Below are 20279 nucleotides of genomic sequence, written 5' to 3' on the forward strand. Positions count from 1 at the left end.
TGAGATTCTTATACCTATCAGAATGGCTAAGATCAAAAACTGAAGTGACAGCACATGCTGGCAAGGATGTGGAGAAAGGGGAACAGTCCTTCATTGCTGGTGGGAATGCAAACTTGTACAACCACTTTGGAAATCTATCTGGCACTATCTCAGAAAACTGGGAATACGACTTCCTCAAGACCCAGCCATTCCATTCCTTGGAATATACCCAGAAGATGCTCCACCACAACAAGGACATATGCTCAACCATGTTCACTGCGGTCTTATTCATAATAGACAGAACCTGGAAACAACCTAAATGTCCCTCAGTCGAAGAGTGGATAAAGAAACTGTGGTACATTTACACCATGGAATACTACTCAGTTATTAAAAACAAGGAAATCCCAAAATTTGTTGACAAATGGATGGAACTAGAAACAATCATACTGAAGCAGCATAAAGGCTCATATGGTACATACTCACTTATAATTGGACACTAGCCCAAGAGGCATGTCCTATGAAAGTCTTCACTTACCAAGAGATTGAGATAGATGTGAAAACATCCTAATGGGACTCTAGGTTAGAGAAGTATGGGAGGATAGGGAAATAGAAGGATCCAGAGGGTCCTAGAAACCTTCAAGAAGAACATCAGGACAGGTGAATCTGGGCCCAGGGGTCCAGCTCAAGCTGTTGTACCAACCAAGGACAATACATGCAGTGAATATCAAACCCCTACTCAGATCTAGCCAATGGATAAGACATTCTCCACAGTTGTGTGGAGAGTGGGGACTAACACTGACATGAACTCTGGTGCCCCATATTTGACAACTTCCCCTTGGTGGGGAGGCCTGGTGGCATTCAGAGGAAAGATAAGCAGGCTACCAAGATGAGACTTGGTAGCCTATGATCATATAGTGGGGGAGGCAGTCCCCCTCAGTCACAGACATAGGGGAGGGGAAGAGGGTGAAAGCAGGAGGGAGGGAGGAACAGGAGGATACAAGGGATGGGATAGCAATTGAGATGTAATCTGAATAAATTAATTTTTTTAAAGCTAAGAAAGAAGTCTGGAATAGGACTTTGTGTATCAGTCAGTTATTAGAGTTTGGAAACTTACCATGTTTTTTCCTAAATACTAAAGAAAATTTATTGACAGGGCTGGAAGATGGTGTAGTAGTTAATCATCAATTAAAAACAAAACCAAACAAAAGTTCTTGCAGAGGAGCTGGGTTTAGCTTATAGCAAATACATCAATTGACTAACTGCCTATAACCCCAATTCCAGAGAGATCTGACACCTGGCCTCTCAAGTACCTGCACTCAAATGTACATACATACACAAGAGACACACAGATCTACACATACTTGAACAGATTACAATGCATCAGACAGATTCGAGAACTATACAAATCAGAGAAATATGACAGACTGAGTTAGAGAAGTAAACAGGAAAGAAAAAAAGATAAGGAATGTTATTAGCACTAAACAGTGTCTGAGCAATAATCTAAATTATCAAATAAGCAGGGTATGTCTCCTAGAGATGGGGAAAGGGACTGTCATTTAACAAGTAGTACATGGTATGGTGGTGTATACCTGTAATTCCAGTACTCAGGCAACAGAGGCATCACAAAGTTTGAGGTAAGGATAGTCTAACATCAAGATCCACACCAGCCAGGGTTACATAGTGACACTGAATCTCAAAAAGCCAAAACAAAACAAAAGCAAAACAGCCCCAGTAAGAAGTAACTGTATACGTAATACACTACAGGAATTTTTGAGAGCTTGGGAATACAGTACTGAATAAAGCTAACAAAAACACTATCCTATATTAAGAAAACTTTAAAAAGAAAAAGAGAAAAATTTACTGAGCAAAAAAACCAAAATAGATGTGTCTTGTAACACAACAAAAGTACAGTAAGTAAGCAAAGCACAGGTATGAAAGAATCTGCAGGGATTTGGTTAAAAGAAAAAAAAAATCACTAAATAAAGCAATTTCATCTACTGACAGTAAATCCAGTAAAATGAGAGTCTGGTGAGTTCTGCCAAGCAGGAAAACATTCCTAAAGAATTTCCTGGAAGTTTCAACTAAGTAATCAGTAAAAAAAGCCAAATTTAATAGGACAACTATATGGGTAACCAGAGTGCTTAAGCGTAGTTAAAGGACACTCTTTAGTAAAGCTAAAGAGTATTAGCAACATGGATCAAGTGCTGAAATTAAAATTTTATTTATTGAATTTAGCACACTGATTTCTACAAGATACTGTAACAATGAAGAAATGCTTCATTGTACACAAGCTTAATTTTCTAAATGAAGCAAAACATTTAGAACTACATTTAGGTCTGGGCAGTGGTGGTGCACGCCTTTAATCCTAGCACTTGGGAGGCAGAGGCAGACAGATCACTGTGAGTTCCAGACCAGCTGGTCTACAGAGTGAGTCCAGGACAGTCAAGGATACACAGCTAAATTGAGTGTCTATTGCATTTTAAAGGATGCTCACAGAAGGGCCACAGCAATTGTTTAACAGGTTTAAGCACTTGCTACTAAGCCTGATGACCACCAGGAGTGATAGTGCATGCCTTTAATCCCAGCAGAAGCAGGTTACTCTGAGTCTCTGATGCCAGCTCTTTAAGGCCAGCCTGGTCTACAAGTTCCAGCATAGCCAGGGCTATATATGTGTGTGTGTGTGTGTGTGTCTGTCTGTCTGTCTGTCTGTTTGTATGTATGTATACATAAGGAGAAACAGACGATCTGTTTTGTTATTTAAAAAAAAAAAAAAAAAAAGGCCTGATAACCTGTATTTGATCACCAGGACCCATATGGAAGGAGAACAGACTCCTCCAAGTTGTCCTGAGCTCTAAATGTATACAACAACCAGAACACACACACAAATGTAATAAATGTTTTTAAATTATGCAACAATAAAATTAAATCATTATTTTTTCTGAAAGCCATACATATGATGCCAGGTTTGGGATTGCACATTTGCAAGGCAAGTGCCCAAGACAGTCAGGAGCTCAAAACCATCACGGGGTATGGAATAAGTTCAAGGCCACCTTTGGATACACTATACCCAGTCTCAAAATAATAGAAGCAGCAGCAGTAGCAGTGCATATCCCAGACAAGACCTCTTAAAAAGCTTGTTGGTTTGTTTGTTTTTCAAGACAGGGTTTCTCTGTTTAGCATTGGCTGTCCTGGACTCACTTTGTAGACGAGGCTCGCCTCAACTCACAGTGACCCACTTGCCTCAGTCTCCTGGGTGCTGGGATTAAAGGTGTGCACCACTATGCCCAGATTTTTAAAAGCTTTTAAAAGTTGAAGTTTAAAAAACAAAAACAAAAAACAAGTAAAAATCTAGTAGTACCAATTCTCAACTTTTGTATGACATTATCAGAATTAAAACTTCAAATGCTAAGCCTGTTCCTTATCAATGAAAAACACTCCAGTTTATTCAAAGTGATTTTGCCTAATTTCCAAATTATTTCATCTGAAAAATCAGCTGAATCTTCAACTCCCAAGTATAATTTTTTTGTTCTAAGAAAGACTCTCAGAATGATTTTAAGAACTATAAGTTCATGTATATCATGGAGTTGGTCTCCTAGATAGAATATTGTATATATCTAATAAATTTTTGAAGGCAAATTCTTGTTAGGTTATTTAGTGTAGTTTGTTAAACATTTCCACACTATGTAATTCCCAAAGCAGTTCTCATTTTAATTATTAAGATTTTGCTTTTAGAATAAATGTTGCAGCCAGACGTGTTGGCGCATGTCTGTAATCCCAGCACTCAGAGAGGCAGAGGCAGGCAGATCTCTGAGTTCCAGGCCAGCCTGGTTTACAAAGTGAGTCCAGGACAGCCAGGGCTGTTACACAGAAAAAGCCTGTTTCGAGAAACACACACACACACATAAAATAAATTTTTTTTTTTTTTTTAAAAAGAAGAAGAAATGGTACTTACCTGTTCCTTACTGAATCTTGAGAAACCTTGTCTGCAAAGTTTGGAATGACAGAAGAAACACCATATTCATCCTGATACTTCTTACAAGATTTGTAATGATGTCTCATGCGATAGAATTTAATCTGTAAATTATTAGTTAAAATATAATTTTTAATTTATAACAAAATGCACAGAATTTGAGATACTGTCTATGAAAGGGGAAAAAGATGAAAATAGATAGCTAAATATTTCATTTACATGAAAAGGTGTTGGGCAAGGTGGCACACACCTTTAACCCCAACTCTTGGGAAGCAGATCTCTGAGTTTGAGGCCAAGGCCTATCTGGTCTACACAGTGAGTTTCAGGTCAGCCAAGGCTACATAAAGAGATTCTATCTCCAAAGAAACAAAACAAAAATTATAGGAAATGCCTTTTTGTTCATCAGATGCAGAGTCCAGTTTCTATGAACTCGTTGGGGAAAAAAATACCAAGTAGTTTAACTCTTGAAATGGTAATACTAACAGAGAAGACCCAGGCACAGTGGTGCATGCTGATAATCTCAGCATTTGGGAAGTAGAAACAACAAAACAATGAGTTGTTCAATATCATCCTCAAGGTCCACTTGGGCTACCTGATAGGTATCTATCTGCCTATCTCAGAAAACCAAATGCAAAACAAAGAGTGGTAAGAGCTGACTCACCGTGCTTGGCGTTTATTTAACTATTACAACCTGGTAAGAGTTTGGAAGCAGGTAGAAAAACTGATGTTCCCATATTAGTACTAGGAACATTTTTTTGGTTGCTCACTGAGAAATGAGGCCAGAATCTAACAAGCGTGTTTTCAGCTTTATTTCACTTCCTTTTCAGTTCAACACCTTCTTCAAAGAAATGGAAAGCAAATCTGACTTGGGTAAGTGTTCTTAAGACACAGGATATACTCAAGGCTAACCACTCCTCACCAGTTTAGCCTTCTTAAGTAGAATGAAATCCAAATTAGAGAATGTTACTTGTTTATCAACCCCTGATTATCCCATGTGCTTAAAACTTAAACCAGTATTCTGCGAAGTATTTCACAATTTCTTAAATATGTAAGTGGGCAGCTATAAAGATTTCTTTGAGCACATAAATGTATTTGACTAAATTATTAACATTTGAGAGTTGGTAAGACTTTGCAAAACCTTTGTGCATAGATCTTAATACACTGTAAGCTTATTGACAAAATAAAACTTTAAGATTAAAAACCTTGTGCCAGGTTGGCGGGGTGTGGTGGTGCATGCCTTTAATCCTAGCACTGAGGAGGTAGAGGCAGGTAGGGGATTGCTGTGAGTTCGAGGCTATCCTGGTCTACAAAGAGGTTCAGGACAACCAGGGCTATTACAAAAACAAAAACAACAAACAAACAAAAACTCTATATTCAACAAGGTTTTTGATATATGAAGTTTTCTGGTCTTTCCGATGTAATTCTCAACCTAAATAACATCTTGTTTGCTTTGTTTGTGAGACATCTGAATCTGTACCCCACGCTGACTGTGAACCTGCAGCCCTCTTGCTTCAGCTTCCCGAGAGCAGAGATTATAGGTGTACACCACAGTGCCTGGAAATGTCTTTCTTTCCAAAGCCATGTTCACCAGGAAAATTAAAACAATGACATAATAGAAGCCTACCTTTTTTGAACAGCATCTGCAGCTACCAGAAAATTTCCTCATGATATTTTCAAGATCTAAGGCCCGTTCCGGACATGCTCTTTCTCTTCTAGTCACACTTCCACGACACAGGGGACAATGTATTCCACTTTCTCTCATTGCAGTCAGGAAACATTTTCTACAGAAACTAAGCCAAACATTTGTGACATGTTAATTACAGGGAAAAAATACAATTATTTTTATTTGTATAATGAACCACAAACAAGTGGTTATGGATATGTGCATGTACTATGCAGTAAGGCTATTCAAAATGTACCACTCAGTTTTAAAAGTTATATACGTATTTCTCAGACAATAAGACTAATAACTGGTTTATATGGTAACAAAATGAAATTGCACTCAAGTCAATTTTACAACTTATTTTAAATTTTTTATTATTTATTTATTTATTTATTTATTTTTGAGAAAGGGTTTCACACTGAGGCTCAAGTTTAGACTCAAACATAGCAATCCTCCTACTTTAACTTCCCAAGTGCTGGGAATTGCCACATCCAGATACATTTGTGCTTGAAAACTATAAAATAGCCAAACATGATGGTGCACGCCTTTAATCCCAGCACTCATGAGGCAGAGGCAGGCGGATCTCTGTGAGGTGGAGGCCAGACTGGTCTACAAAGTGAGTCCAGGACAGCCAAGGCTACACAGAGAAACCCTGCCTTGTGGAAGGAAGGAAGGAAGGAAGGAAGGAAGGCAGGCAGGCAGGCAAAGACAGGTATGGTAGCACACACCTTTAATTCTAACACTCAGGAGGATGAGGCAGAAGAATTTCTGTGAGCTCAAAGCTAACCTAGTCTCCAAATCATGTTCCAGGACAGCCAGAATTACCTAAAAATGACAGTGATTCAAACAAACAAAGTCACCTAATAAATGAATATATTTTCTCTTTACTGTTCTTTTTGTACCACAAGCATGCCTCTTTAGATTTAAACTTATTATCTCCTATTGTACTAGATAAACTTTTTCAAAAGACAGCCTGACAGGAAGAGAAAAGGTTCACACCAAAACCAAAATTAGTAAACTATTTCCAGTTATTAAAGGAGTACATGACCCTGTATCTATAAATTGCTCTCAATGTGCAATTTGCAGAGGCTACCTATTTGTTGTTTTTTTTTTTTAATTCTCCAACAAAAAAGGCTGATCAACAGATAAAGGAAAAAACTACCATCCTGCTGTTAGCATAAATTAACCACCTGGCAAGGAAATTTATATAATCAAAAGCATTCCCCAAAGTACATGACTCTCATGTAGCTCAAATTTTCCACATGGGCTGGCCTTTAACTCCTGATCCTCTTGCCTCCATTATCAGGATCACAGACAATTTACACCATACCTGGCCCTTTGCTCTCCCTTGAGACAAGATAACCCCTGGTGTGGCTCAAACCCACAGTAACTCTCTTGCCTCAGTCTCCTTAGTGCTGAGAGAACAAGCATGAGCCACAAAACACAGCTCCCCAAAATATCTGGGAGGGTGGGGAGGAAGGTCAGTAATCAATTAATCTTCAGGTCTTATATTGGTAAACAGTATAGGTTTTATTTAGTTTTGGTTTTTTAACTAAGCCATTTTATAAATAATACAACAAAAGGATTTAGATAGTTTTAAAATCTTAGACATGAAAATATAGTTGTTGAGAAGAGGTTCTAAGAGACTGAGGGGAAATGAGAGAAGGTAACTGGAAGATGAAAATGAACAAATATATTATATATATGAGACTGTCAAAAAATATTTTTTAAAAATCGATAGTGGGCCGGGCGTTGTGGCTCACGCTTTTAACCCCAGCACTTGGGAGGCAGAAGCAGGCAGATTGCTGTGAGTTCGAGGTCAACCTATCTCGGAAAAAAAAAGTTCATAGTGAGTTTCCAAAAAGTTAGAGAGGTACACGGTGAAACTTAATCTCAAAAACCAAAAGGAGAGCCAGGCACTCGAAAGGCAGAGGCAGAGGCAGAGGCAGAGGCAGAGGCAGAGGCAGGCAGATCTCTGAGTTTGAGGCTGGCCTGGTCTACAAAGGAAGTCCAGGACAGCCAGAGCTACACAGAGAAACCCTGTCTTGAAAAACCAGAGGAGGAGGAGAAGCAGCAGCAGTAGCCATCACCGCTGCCACTGTCACCACCTGTTACCTTGTCACACATGCCTATCATCCCAGCACTTGAGAAATAGAGATAGGAAAAAAATCAAGAGTTCAAAGCCAGTCTTAGTTATATAAGGAGTTTAAGGCTAGCCTGGGCTATATAAAACTGGGTCTTATAGGAAGAAAACTATTATTTCCCAGATTTGTTATTAAATTTTTCATTTGGATTACCGATTACTTCTAACAGTGTACAAAAACTTCTTAACATTTTTTTAAAAAAAGAGCTAGAAACTATGATGATTGATTTTAAGTGTCAGCATGACCCAACCCAGAATCACCTGGTAAGACAAAGTTAATTTGACGTACTGTCTAGATTTGTGGACTTGTTCTAGGACTGTTTTGATACAGATAATTACTGCTCCAGACCCTTTCAGACAGCAGCATTCCTGGTTTGGGGTCCTGAAGTATGTCAGAGAAGGCTAGCTGAGTTCTTTCATTTATTACATCTCTGCTCTTGACTGTGGATGCAATGCTTTGAGTTCTTGTGATGTCTCCAAAATGATAGATTGTAATTGTAAACCAAATAAAACTTTTCTTCCCTAAGTTGCTTTTGTCAAAGTATTTTATCAAAGCAACAAAAATTAAAATGAAAAGAAACTAAGATTTTTTAAATTACAAAAAGAAATAATCTTATCAATAATCACTCTATTTTCTCCTGAAATGTTCTTTTGCCTCCTACACACACACACTTTGTATTTAGCCTTTTGAGAAACAATATTACTATGTAGTCCATGCTGCCTTCAAATTCATGGCAATCCTCCTACCTAACCTCCCAAGTGCTGTTTTTATAGATGTGCTACTATGGCTGGTAACTTTACTGTTAGGCAGAGGGGTATTAGACCTCACATTAAATGTGAACACTGGGCTATAGCCCCCCACTCCCTTGGTTCATTTTGGTGTTTTGAGACAGGGTCTCACTCAGTTGCATAGTCTAGCCTTGAAATTCCAATTATCCTTTCTTGGTCTTCCCAGAAGCTGTTGCAAGTTTATGTGACCAGAGCCCACTTTGTTTTTTAGTGCTGGGGATTGAACCCAGACCATAGGCATGCTAGGCAAGCACGTCAGTCCTTACTTTTTAAAAACATTATATCTGACTATTCTAAGATATCTAACACTGCTGTGGTTTGAATTTTTTGTTGTTTTGCTTTTCGAGACAGGGTGTCTCTGTGTGGCTGTCCTGGAACTCTCTCTCTAGATCAGGCTGGCCTAGAACTCAAGAAATCCACCCGCCTCTGGTACCACCCCCACCCCGAGTGCTGGAATTAAAGGCATGAGCCAGCAGGCCCAGCTGCTGTTTTTTGTTTTTAATTCTTTCAGTTTATGCCTTGCCTGGTTTCTTCCTATCCTGTCTACTCCTTCTCAGGGTTAGCTCTTTCTACTTAAGTTATCTAAATATTCTCCAGCACTTGGGTCTAGGATCTCTTGCTTTTAGTTACATGCTTTCCTGACATAGACAATTATACCTCCATTTATATATTTAACTACTAGATGTGCAGGCATCAAATCTTATACAAAATCAAAATCCTTAAAATGTAAGGGGTCTTTTCTTTGCATTACCACTATTACTTTAGTTTAATGTTCTAACAATTTTCTTTCCTTACACACGCGTGACACCAACATTACTGGTCTCAATTGCCAAACTGAAACTTGACACTAACACAATCTTTCTGGAACTGAAATCTCACCATGCTGCTCACCTGCCAAAACAGATGGGTGTCTGGTTTCTAGGCAAACATTCAAATGGCTCACCCCACAAGTTCTAGTCAATATATGTAAGCTCCAGCTCCATTACACATATTTCTTGGCTCCTAACTCTGAGGATAGCCATGTTCTGTACTCATCAATATATATAAAGTAAACCTATACAAGGTATACCCCACCATGTCCAGAAATACAAATTCTGACCAGAAATTTCATCAAGAAAACCAGCCATACTTATTCCTAAACTGATTTAGATACCTGCTTCTGAGTACTAACATAAAATTTTAAACCTAAAATCCTATAAATATAGTAACATTCATCTATAGGTTTTCTCCACTAGACTATCAACAGTCACCAAAGAAAGTGTACTGAGTACTCTGTGTGCCAAATAAAAAAGCAATAGACAATTCCTTTTTGAAGAAGTAAATGGAGATTAAAGGAACATTTAAATTTTGGTAAAGTCATTGTAATAATGATTTTTGCTTCTTTCTTGGCATTGAAACAGCCATAAAAACTTATTTTCAGTATCTAAAAGGTCCCCAGTGACCAGACTGGTGGCACACACCTTTAATCCCAGCACTCATGATGCAGAAGCAGGCAGATCTCTGTGAGTTCAAGGTTCTCATCCCTCTCTATGAATCAGAAAATAATTTGGTACTTTTTTCCCCAAGACAGGGTTTCTCTGTGTAGCCCTCACTGCCCTGGAACTTATTCTGTAGACTAGACTGGCCTAGAACTCAGGAGTTCACCCTGCCTCCCAAGTGCTTGGGATTAGAGGCATGAGCAGCCACCACTCAGCATAAACTTGGTATTCTTTTCCCTCTGTATATTTGTTTCATCTAATTCCAATGTGTTAGTTTTTGTTTTTTTTTATTATATATTATTTTGCTACTACCCCTTAGAAGTCTATTTTCTGTTTTGTTTTTCCAGACAGATTTTCCCCAAATACCCTGGCCATCATTGAACTCAAGAGATCCACCTGCCTCTGCCTCTTGAGTGTGTCACCATACCCAGCATCTTATAATCAAGATATATTATGTGCCTGGGCGGTAGTGGTGCACACCTTTAATCCCAGAACTCCGGAGGCAGAGGCAGGTGGATTGCTGTTGAGTTCGAGGCCAGCCTGGTCTACAAAGCGAGTTGAGGACAGCCAAGGCTACAAAGAGAAACCCTGTCCCGACAAAAACAAAAAACAAAAAACAAAAAACAAAAAAAGAGCATATTACGTGAGGGAGGAAAAAAATCCATCATTAATAAAAGGCGAAAACTGGTAGACTGAAGTGTGTTCATATATTAGGGCTCAACTGTAGGCCCTGCCTCAAAATCACAATCTGATTTTGCAGCAAAATATAAACTTGTTTATAGGCACAATTTTGAGAAAAAATAAATCATGTAGTAAACTAATACAGTACTTTAAAACAATTCTAGTTATTTAAAAAAAATCAATTTCTGTACCTCATTCAATCCAGTCAGTCTAGACCCTGTTCCCATCTATATAACCCTTTTCTTCCCTCTCTTTTAAATTCACTGTTCAGCCAGAACTACAAAGCAACTGTAAGAAAAAGTGAAGGTAAAGAGTTATTCTGCTAATGTCAAAGTCCAATAGGTTAATCTGAAGAAAGTCCACATTAAGTTTGAAAAAAAGAAATCATCACTTGAGGTCAAGCCAAACTATAGTCCCTCATCTTAAATATACAAGGGAAATGTAGTGGAATTCTGTACACAGAATTTTGAGGGGGGGGCGTGGCACGGGGGTTTGAAGGGATGGCTCAAAGGTTAAGACACTGGCTGTTCTTCCAAAGGTCCTAGTGATTCCCAGCAACTACATGGTGGCTCACAACCATCTATAATAAGATATGGTGCCCTCTTCTGGCATGCAGGTGCACATGCAGGAAGAGCACTGTATATATAACTTTAAAAAAAAAGTTAATTCACATGACTACCACAGAATAGAATTAATCTCCACTAATTCTGAGAACAGTAAAGAATTAACCCATGTCCAGCAGTAACGAGCCAACACAAAAGAGCTCAACCGGTATTTCTGTAGACTTCTTGTTTGGGTTTTTTTGTCCCTTACATATTTTGTGATTTTGTAGTTTTATGGGTTTTCTTTGTTTCTTATGTTTTTTATTGTTTAATTCTGGTTTGTTTGGTTTCTCTTTGATAGACTGAGATAAAGAAAGGACAGGTGGCAGCCTAGACAGGAATCCATCCAAGAGCACTCTTAAAAATGTGATATGGCTGGGTGGTCTTAGGGCAGGAGATTAAGCCAAGGACTGGGGAGGCAGATGCAGGTGTAATTAGAGGCCAATCTGGTCTACAGAGCAAGTTACAAGACAGCCAGAGCTGTTACACAGAGAAACTTTGTCTCAAAAAACAAACAACAGCAACAGCAACAGCAAAGTGTGATAAGGATGCTGAAGTATAACTCTCCATAATTGAAGACTTCTGGGAAGAACTCAGTTCTATTTAAGGGGCAAGCCACTGAATTTGACCATGTATATGAACACCACAAGTTTGACTTGATTTTTCTGCTTATTTATCATTTTTATTTTTGCTTTTTTGGGGGGGGGGAGGAGGGCGCCTGGGTCACAAGAGTAGGGAGCAGACATGGAAGGTATGGGAAGTGAGGTGATGGGGTACATGATGTGAATACCCAGACAATCGATGAAATGTTATGTTGGGAGGAAAAAAAGGCAAGTGAGCGGGTGGGGAGGATCTGGAGGAAGCTGTGGGAGGGGAAACCGAAATCAGTCTATATTGTATGAAAAATTATTTAACTAAAAAGGATTATCAACTGGGCATGGTGGCGCACTCCTTTAATGCCAGCACTGGGGTGGCAGGCAGAGTGCTGTGAGTTTGAGGCCAGCCTGGTCTTAAAAAAAAAAAAAAAAAAGATTATCAATGTCACAAAAATTAAGCAAAAAAGTCACCTGTAGTTAGACTTTGGATTAGTAAACCAAAATTCAAGCCCGGTGTAGTGACGCACACCTGTAATCCCAGCTCTCGAGAGACAGGTGAATCACTGTGAGTCGGAGGCCAGCCTGGTCTACAAAGTGAGTACAGGACAGCCAAGGCTATCCAGAGAAACCCTGTCTGGGGTGGGGGTGGGGGTGGGGGGGCGACCAAAATTCACCAGGCCTGGTGGTGCACCCCTGTAATCCTAGCACTAGGGAGTGGATCTGAGTTCTAAGCCAGCCTGGTCTACAAAGTGAGTCCAGGACAGCCAGGGATATTACACAGAGAAACCCTGTCTCAAAAACAAACAAAACAAAACACAAAAAAGCAAAAAAGAAACCAAAACTCCATCCACCATCCTTTTTTTCTTTTTTGGAGGGAAGACTGTTGGTACTGTTGCCTGGTACTGTAATCCAGGGTTGCCTGGAAGATGGATAGGCAGGCAGGCCTCAAACTCACTATCTTTCTGCCTGAGCCGCCCAAGTACCACCTCACCTGGCTTCTACCTAGGCCACTTAAAAACAAAAAAGTGGGGGGAGGGGTGGCAGCCCACACCTTTACTCCCAGCAGTCTGGAGGCAGAGTTGAGGCCAGCCTGGTCTACAGAACTAGTTCTAGGCTACCCAAGGCTACAGAAAGAAACCCTGACTTGAAAACCGAAAAACAACAACAAAGTGGAAGGAGAGACCTATCTAGAGACTTGTTCAAATCTTTTTCAGCTGCTTGGAAGCACGTTTTCAGGCCCCACCTGCCAGAAATGCATTTGTAAGTTTGGAATGCAGCCTAGGAACTGGTTGTCTTTGCTATAAAAGGTTCCTCAGGGGAGCCTAGCCTGGTGGCACCCGCCTTTAACCCCAGAGGCAGGTGGATAGCTGGGAGTTGAGACCAGCCAGAGCTACATAAGACCCTGTATCCAAAACAAAAAAAAAAAAAAAACAAGTTCCTCATGGGCTCTCATATACCTTATCAGGGTCTGTTTCCAACTCCGACTGATACTGGCTGTCTAGAAAATGACTGAAATTCTTCCCTCTAACTATGCCGTATTAAGCCTACCTCTTGTCACCTTGTCCAGCGCCTTTGTGTTCTACCTCATCCCTGGATGTTCAAACTGAACAGTATCTTGCCTCCATCCTTGTTATAACCCAACAATAATAAAACAAAATGATAGCACAAAGGGAGCTATCCCGAGCCCCGGAAATCCTGCCAGTTCGGACCTAACGTGGGAGAGAGAGAGAGAGAGAAGGAAGCTACCTCATTTTAGGCCGGTTTTTAATCAGTGAATTTTTAAGTACGCTCAAGGATGGTGCTGAGGAGGGTTCAAGGGGTGTGGGGGAGGGTCTCGGGCTCAGGATGTAAATTCCGAAGAAAAGCCTGGAAAGCACGGCAGGTCGCCAAGCGGGCCCGCACACCTCTGCGGGGCCGAGGCCGAGCACCCAACGCCCCGGCCTCCACAAGGGTTGCTAGGAAACAAAAAAAGGCTCCACGTTCTCTGCCATTCCTCTCAGGCCCGGCGAGGACGCCGAGGGACGCCACCGAGAGGACAGGAACACCGGCCCCGGGGCGCGGAAAGCCGGCGACAGGGACGAGGCCGGGCGGGGGAGGGGGGGGGACCCGGGCTGCAGGGCCGCAGGGGCGGTGCGCCGCGCGAGGGAAGGGGCGTCCGTCCACTCACACGTGCTGGCAGGCCGCGGTCCGCACCGGCGTCTTGAGCACCTCCTGACAGACAGGGCAGTAGAAGTCATCTTCCGTGTAGGACGTGGCCGCCGAAAGCTCCTCGGACATGGCGAGTGGTGGGCGGGGAGGGCGGAGGCGGCGGCGGCGCCGGCACGGGCCCGGGTGGAGGTGGCGGCCCTGAGCCCGACGCCCCGAGAGAGCCCTGAGGGGGGAGGGAGTCGTGTCAGGAAGCGGCTCGCTCAGGAAGCGGCCTGCGCCAGGAAGGGGGCGGGGCTCGGGGGCGGGGCGGAACCCAGAGACAAGGCCGCAGCACGAGCAGGCCCCGCCCATTCTCGGCGGGGGACCCCGGCGTGAAGGCGGGGCCTAGCGGGAGGCGAGGTAGACGACGCGCTCATTGGTTACGCCACGGCTTCTATCGCGGGCGTGCGCGCCGAGGCCCCTCCCCTCCCGGCCGCCATCGTGCCGCCGGCCCCGCCCCCAGCGGCCCGGCGACGCCGCTAGCCAGTCCAGCGCTGGGCGGCGGCGAGCCTCCGTCCGCGCCGCCCACGCCCTCCCGGGCCCGGCCCCTCCGTCTCCTCCGCCCACCGGCCGGGGCCTCGCCTGGGATCCCCGGAGCCGCGCTGCGTCCGGGGCCGGCAGGGCGGTGGTCCCGCGCCTTCCCGTGGCTTCAGTGCGGCGGCGCGCGGGCCTCACGGGACCGGGCCCGAGTGAGGCTCGTGGAGCACGGCGAAGCCCCCGCCCCTGGAGCCGGCGTCCCGCGGCATTGCGCGGCCCACAGCCCGCCCGCGCACCGCCCCACGACGCGACGGGGGCGTGGCGGCCTACCGGACCCCCCCTGCTCCAACGGGGAGGTGGGGGCTGCACGGCAGCGGATTGTGACGAAAGCAGTGGGCGGCAGTCTTCTCCCGGTAGCATCCTAAGTGGACCTGCTGTATGGATTCCGTTTTGTCCCTCCTGGCATTGGCGGGAATTTTTCTTCCAATTCCTTCCTTAATTTTTCTTTCTCTTTGGTCTTATTTATTATTTATGAGGTGCGGGGGGAGGTTCGAGACAGGGTTTCTCTCTCAGTGTAACAACCCTGGCTGTCCTAGAGTCACTTTGTAGACCAGGGTGGCCTCGAACTCACAGAGATCTGCCTGCCTCTGCCTCCCGAGTGCTGGGATTACAGGCGTGCACCACCACAACCAGCTATTTTTGGATTTTTTGAGACAGGCTTGCTTTGTGTAGCTCTGGCTGCCCTGGAACTTACTGAGATCTTCCTCCCTCTCTCCCTAGTGCTGGGAATAAAGGGGTGCACCACCACCACCCAGCACAATTTTTGCCTTTAGCATGTCGGTTACGGTTGTTTTATTTTTTTAATTTTAGGAATTGCTTTTCCTCAATAACTATTCCTAATGTAAAGGATCTGACTTTTCATTATTTGCCCTAGCCGAGTTTGGATTAGATCAAGAGGTGTAGAACAGGTAACCACAATCTGATTAGCTGTCTGTAATTTAGGAACCTGGGTAGACTGAGGCAGGAAGATATCATGTTTAAAGGCCAGCTGAGCAAAATGACAGCTGTGTACACTGCAGATTAGTCATACTGACAGATGCAGTCTTCTCCCATAATAACTTCTCCATTTAAGGAAGGTGAGAGTGATAGATTTGAAGAATGAGCTAGAAGCGTGTACTTATACATTCCACCTAAGTTAGTCTCTAATTTGATATTTGTATACTCCAGAAACAAATGTGTATTCTTGAATGGGCCTTAATTCCTAGATAAAGCCACGTGAAATGGAAGCAACTATATGGAAAAGAAAAAAACCGAGAGTATATGAGGGTATCTTCAGTTATCTTTAGAGAAAAGTTAAAATGTCATCTTTTGTTTAAAACCCTTACTAATTGTAAATAGCTGTCATTTACAACACTATTGGTGGGGGAGGGGGCTAGGGAGATGGCTCTGTGGTTAGGAGCACTAGCTGTTCTTCCAGAGGACCCACATGACAATTCACAGCCATCTGCAACTCTAGTTCTAAAGATCTGACTTCCTCTTCTGGCCTCCATGGGCACTGAACATATATGCACAGGCATCCATACAGGCAAAACACACATAAAAGAAAAATAAAATAGGGAAAATTTAAAAGATTTTTTTCAAGGCAGTGGTGGTGCATACCCTTAATCCCAACCCACCTCCCCCACCCCCCACCCCCGGGAAGGCAGAGGCAGGTGGATCTCTGAGTTCCAGGCCAGCCTGGTATACAGAGTGAGTTCCTGAACAGCCAGAGCTACACAGTGAAACCTTGTCCTCAAAATCAAAGCAAGCAAACAAAAAAAGACACCCAGTTGGATCTCTTCTGCAGTTCATCACCTTCATGGTCCTTGGCATTGTTAAGTAGAAACATTTACAGGGTACTGGTCTAGAAGAAGCTCACTTTGCACACCAGGCAGGCTAGGCTAACATGGAATCAGGCAGAAATTGCATGCCACAAAACTTGAAATTATCTGTCTTTGGTGACAGGAGGAAAGTGAGCAATGACCAAATTCTCACATAACCTAGTTTTAGTCAGTACTGGGAAGTCTCTGCACTTTACCTTTCACAAAGAAAATATCTCAATAGACAAGGAAAATATCTCAATAGATTGATAATCTTCCTTGTTCTAATTCTGCTCGCTCAACCCCTTTCTGTAAGGTCAAACTCCTACTCAAAACAACACTAGTTTCAGGTGTTGCAGATTTCACAAATTGCAAATAAAAGCCAATTGAGACTTTAAATTTTATGATTTTTCTGGTAACACTGTTAGGTATTTTTGAGATGTCATAGTTTTATTATCAAATAGTTTCACTCTAATAGCTATCAAAATGATGATTCAAAAAGAAACTGGAAGCCGGTGGTAGTGGTGGTGGCAGCGGCGGCGGCGGCGGCAGCGGCATAAGCCTTTAATCCCAGCACTCGGGAGGCAGAGGCAGGCAGATCACTGTGAGTTCAAGGCCAGTCTGGTCTACAAAGCAAGTCCAGGACAGCCAAGGCTACACAGAGAGACCCTGTCTCGAAAAACAAAACAAAACAAAAACTAGAGGAACAAAGCATGGTATTTGATGAAGTATTACATTTTACATTAATAGTGACTATGAGGGTAGAAAATGAAATCTTTAAAAAAAAAAAAAAAGGAAAGAAAATTGACGAATCTGTGGGTTTAGAGAACACCTTGAGGAGGAGTCTCAGTATGCATGATAAAGCAAGGAGAAAGCCCTCCTATCAGCAATGTGAGAGGCTGGAGGAGACCGGAGAGTCCAGGGTCAACCTGGACCACAATGCATGACCCTATTTAGGGAAGGAAAAAAAAAAAGAAATAAAGAAAATGGAGCTGGAGAGACAGCTCAGGAGCTAAGAGCACTTCCTGCTCTTCCAAAGTCCTGAGTTCAATTCCAGGCAACCACATAGTGGTTCACAACCATGTATAATGAAATCTAGTGCCCTCTTCTGGCCTGCAGAGATGCATGTAGGCAGAACACTGTGTAAATAATAAATCTTAAAAGAAAAGAAAATGGGATAGGTGGCAGGGTGGGTTTCCAGAATATTTAATTCCCTCTACCAGGATATAAACACTTGTATTCTTGTTCTTTTTGCTCCTTAACATCTGGTACAATGGGAGTGGAAGCAGGGCAGGAAAGCTAATACTAGTTTTAGATTTCCCGGGAGGGGGAAGAACATGAGATAGAGCCAGAATGCTAGCTTCTCAAATTCCCATAGGTGTTTTTCAGATGCCCAGTGTCACTGTTTTTAACTCATTCCTATGTTCTATACTATATGGGGGATATAGTATACTGTTTATATGATACTCTTTTATTAAACCTACGCAATATATTCTAATCACAACTTTCCCCTCCTCTATCTCCTCTCAGATTGTCCCCACCTATTTAACTCCATACCTTTCTCTCTTTACAAAACAAACAGGTTGGAAAAAGGAAGAAAATAAGTAAATAAGGGGCTGGAGAGATGGTTCAGTGGCTAAAAGCACTTGCTGATCTAGAGATGATTCAGGTTCAGTTCCTAGCATCTACATGGTGGCTTACAGCTATCCATAACTCCAATTCCAGGGCATCCAATGACATCTGGCTTCTGAAAGCATCAGGCACATTGGTGGTGCACCAACATACATGCAGGCAAAACATAAAATAGTGAAGTTATTTTGTTGTTGTTGCTGTTTGTTTGTTTTTTGAGACAGGGTTTATCTGTGTAGCCCTGGCTGTTCTGGTTACTGTGTAGACCAGGCTGGCCTCAAACTCAGATCTGTCTGCCTCTGCCTCTCAAGTGCTGGGATTAAAGATGTGTGTCACCGCTGCCTAATTGTGTTTAAAAAGCAAATAAATACAGTGGAAAAAAGCACAAGAAAAGCATACACAGTATATGATATTCTTTGATATCATTCCTAGAAATACCTAACACTGAAGCTAATTTTATGACTTTAATTTTGTTTCATTGTCTGCAACCCTAACTTTTCCACAAATATATTACCTCTTTCTGTATTCTAAATTCTTTGGTGTAGCTGTAACCATATATTTGGTAGCATGTATAAATCCATTAACAAATTGGTTGTAAGAGCTGGGGCTGAGGGCTGGGGAGATGGCTCAGTGGTTAAGAGCTCTGTGTGCTCTTCAAGAGGTCCTGAGTTCAATTCCCAGCAACCACATGGTGGCTCACAACCATCCATACAGGGAACTGATGCCCTCTTCTGGCATGCAGGTGTACATGCAAGTAGAGCATTCATCCATAAAATAATTCAATCTTAAAAAGAAATAAAAAATAAAGAACTGGGTGTGGTGGCACAAACCTGTAATCTCAACACTGCAGGTAGAAAGAGAACATTGAAAGTCACTCTCACTTTCAAAATGGACTCCTCGTGAGAGTCCTTGTCTCAAAATTAAATAAGAAAAAACAATTCTTTCTTGACAGAGCCTGGCTTTGTCTCATTATAAAACTTCAGAGAGCCCAGTGTGGTGGCGCATGCTTTTAATCCTGGCACTCAGGAGGCAGAGGCAGATGGATTGCTGTGAGTTCCAGGCCAGCCTGGTCTACAAAGGGAGTCCAGGACAGCCATGGTGACTGAGAACCCCTGTCTCAAAAAAACAAAAAAATAACTACTTAGATGAGCATGCTTAGGCATGGACATGACTGGATACAGGCCCCTGAAGAAAATCCCCATGGTTTTTTTGTAAAAGGAAGGCATTGTGGTGGCACTTGCTCAGGAATGTCTCTCCTCTCCCCCCTCTCCTTTGCCCCCACCTCTCCCTTTCTCCCTCCCTCTGTCCCTCCCCCCTCTCTTCTTCTCCTCCTCCTCCCCCTCCTCCTTCTCCTGTTCCTCCTCCTTCTTTCTCTCTCTCTCTCTCTCTCTCTCTCTCTCTCTCTCTCTCTCTCTCTCACACACACACACACACACACACACACACACACACACACACACTATTCCTACTGAAGAGCCAAAAACATTTTTCAGCACAAAGGAGATTTATTTGCCCCAGAGGGCAGGGAATAAGAGACAAAGACTGGCCAGGTGTGGTGGTTCACACCTTTAATCTCAGCCCTTGGGAGGGAGAAAGAGAGACAGAAAGACAGACTGGAAATAGAGGATGAGGGGGAAGGGAACAGGGGCAGAGACAAAAAAGGTTTATAAATATGAAGGGGAACCCCACGTTAGGATGATGTATCTACTTTTAATTCGGCAGGTTAAATATGCCAAAGGGGGCTTTATTATTTATATATCTATTTTTAATACATATTCTGCAAGCCAGAAGAGGGCATCGCAGGACAGATAGCTGTGAGCCGTCATGTGATTACTGGGAGTTGAACTCAGGATCTCTAGAAGAGCAGACAGTGCTCTTAATCGCTGTCTTCAGCCCCCAAAGTGGGCTTTTGACTGCTGGACTTCAGTACTTTACTAGCTGGACCTTGTCACCCTCAGGAGGAGCTAGCCAAATAAGGGAATGGGCCTCTAGGGCGAGGCCAGAGGCTCTGCGATGCATGTGTCCTCTGCATGCATGTTTCCTCACCTCCAGTGACACCTTTCTTCAGCTGCTGCCTCTGTAGACTCCTGTTTGAGGTGTTTGAGATTTCTCCTATGCCACATGTGGTGCTCAAGATGGTTCCTTCTTTTTAACTACACACACACACACACACACACACACACACACACACACAGAGTTTTCTCTGTGTAGTTCTGGCTATCATGG

At 42.8% G+C, this 20279-nt stretch overlaps 1 protein-coding gene across 4 annotated transcripts in view; it reads right to left on the reverse strand.

Annotated features, from left to right (window-relative positions):
- The window catches only part of RNF138 (ring finger protein 138), a 32983-nt gene extending 18086 nt beyond the window's left edge, over positions 1–14897 (reverse strand). Inside the window, exons 1-4 of one of the 4 annotated variants that reach the window (XM_084779115.1) lie at positions 14671–14897; positions 14069–14272; positions 5574–5739; positions 3932–4053 (exon numbers count right to left, since the gene is read on the reverse strand). In XM_084779115.1, coding sequence (XP_084635241.1) covers positions 3932–4053; positions 5574–5739; positions 14069–14178 — 398 coding nt within the window. In that variant the 5' untranslated portion in view covers positions 14179–14272; positions 14671–14897. Of the gene's footprint in view, positions 1–3931; positions 4054–5573; positions 5740–13647; positions 13782–14068; positions 14374–14670 lie in introns of those variants that run through there. The other 3 variants (XM_084779114.1, XM_084779113.1, XM_084779116.1) reach the window with 3 other exon arrangements.
- Between the last annotated feature and the right edge of the window lie 5382 nt (positions 14898–20279).

The sequence above is a fragment of the Acomys minous genome (genome assembly GCF_964271855.1).
Source record: "Acomys minous genome assembly, chromosome: 4".
NCBI lineage: Eukaryota > Metazoa > Chordata > Mammalia > Rodentia > Muridae > Acomys > Acomys minous.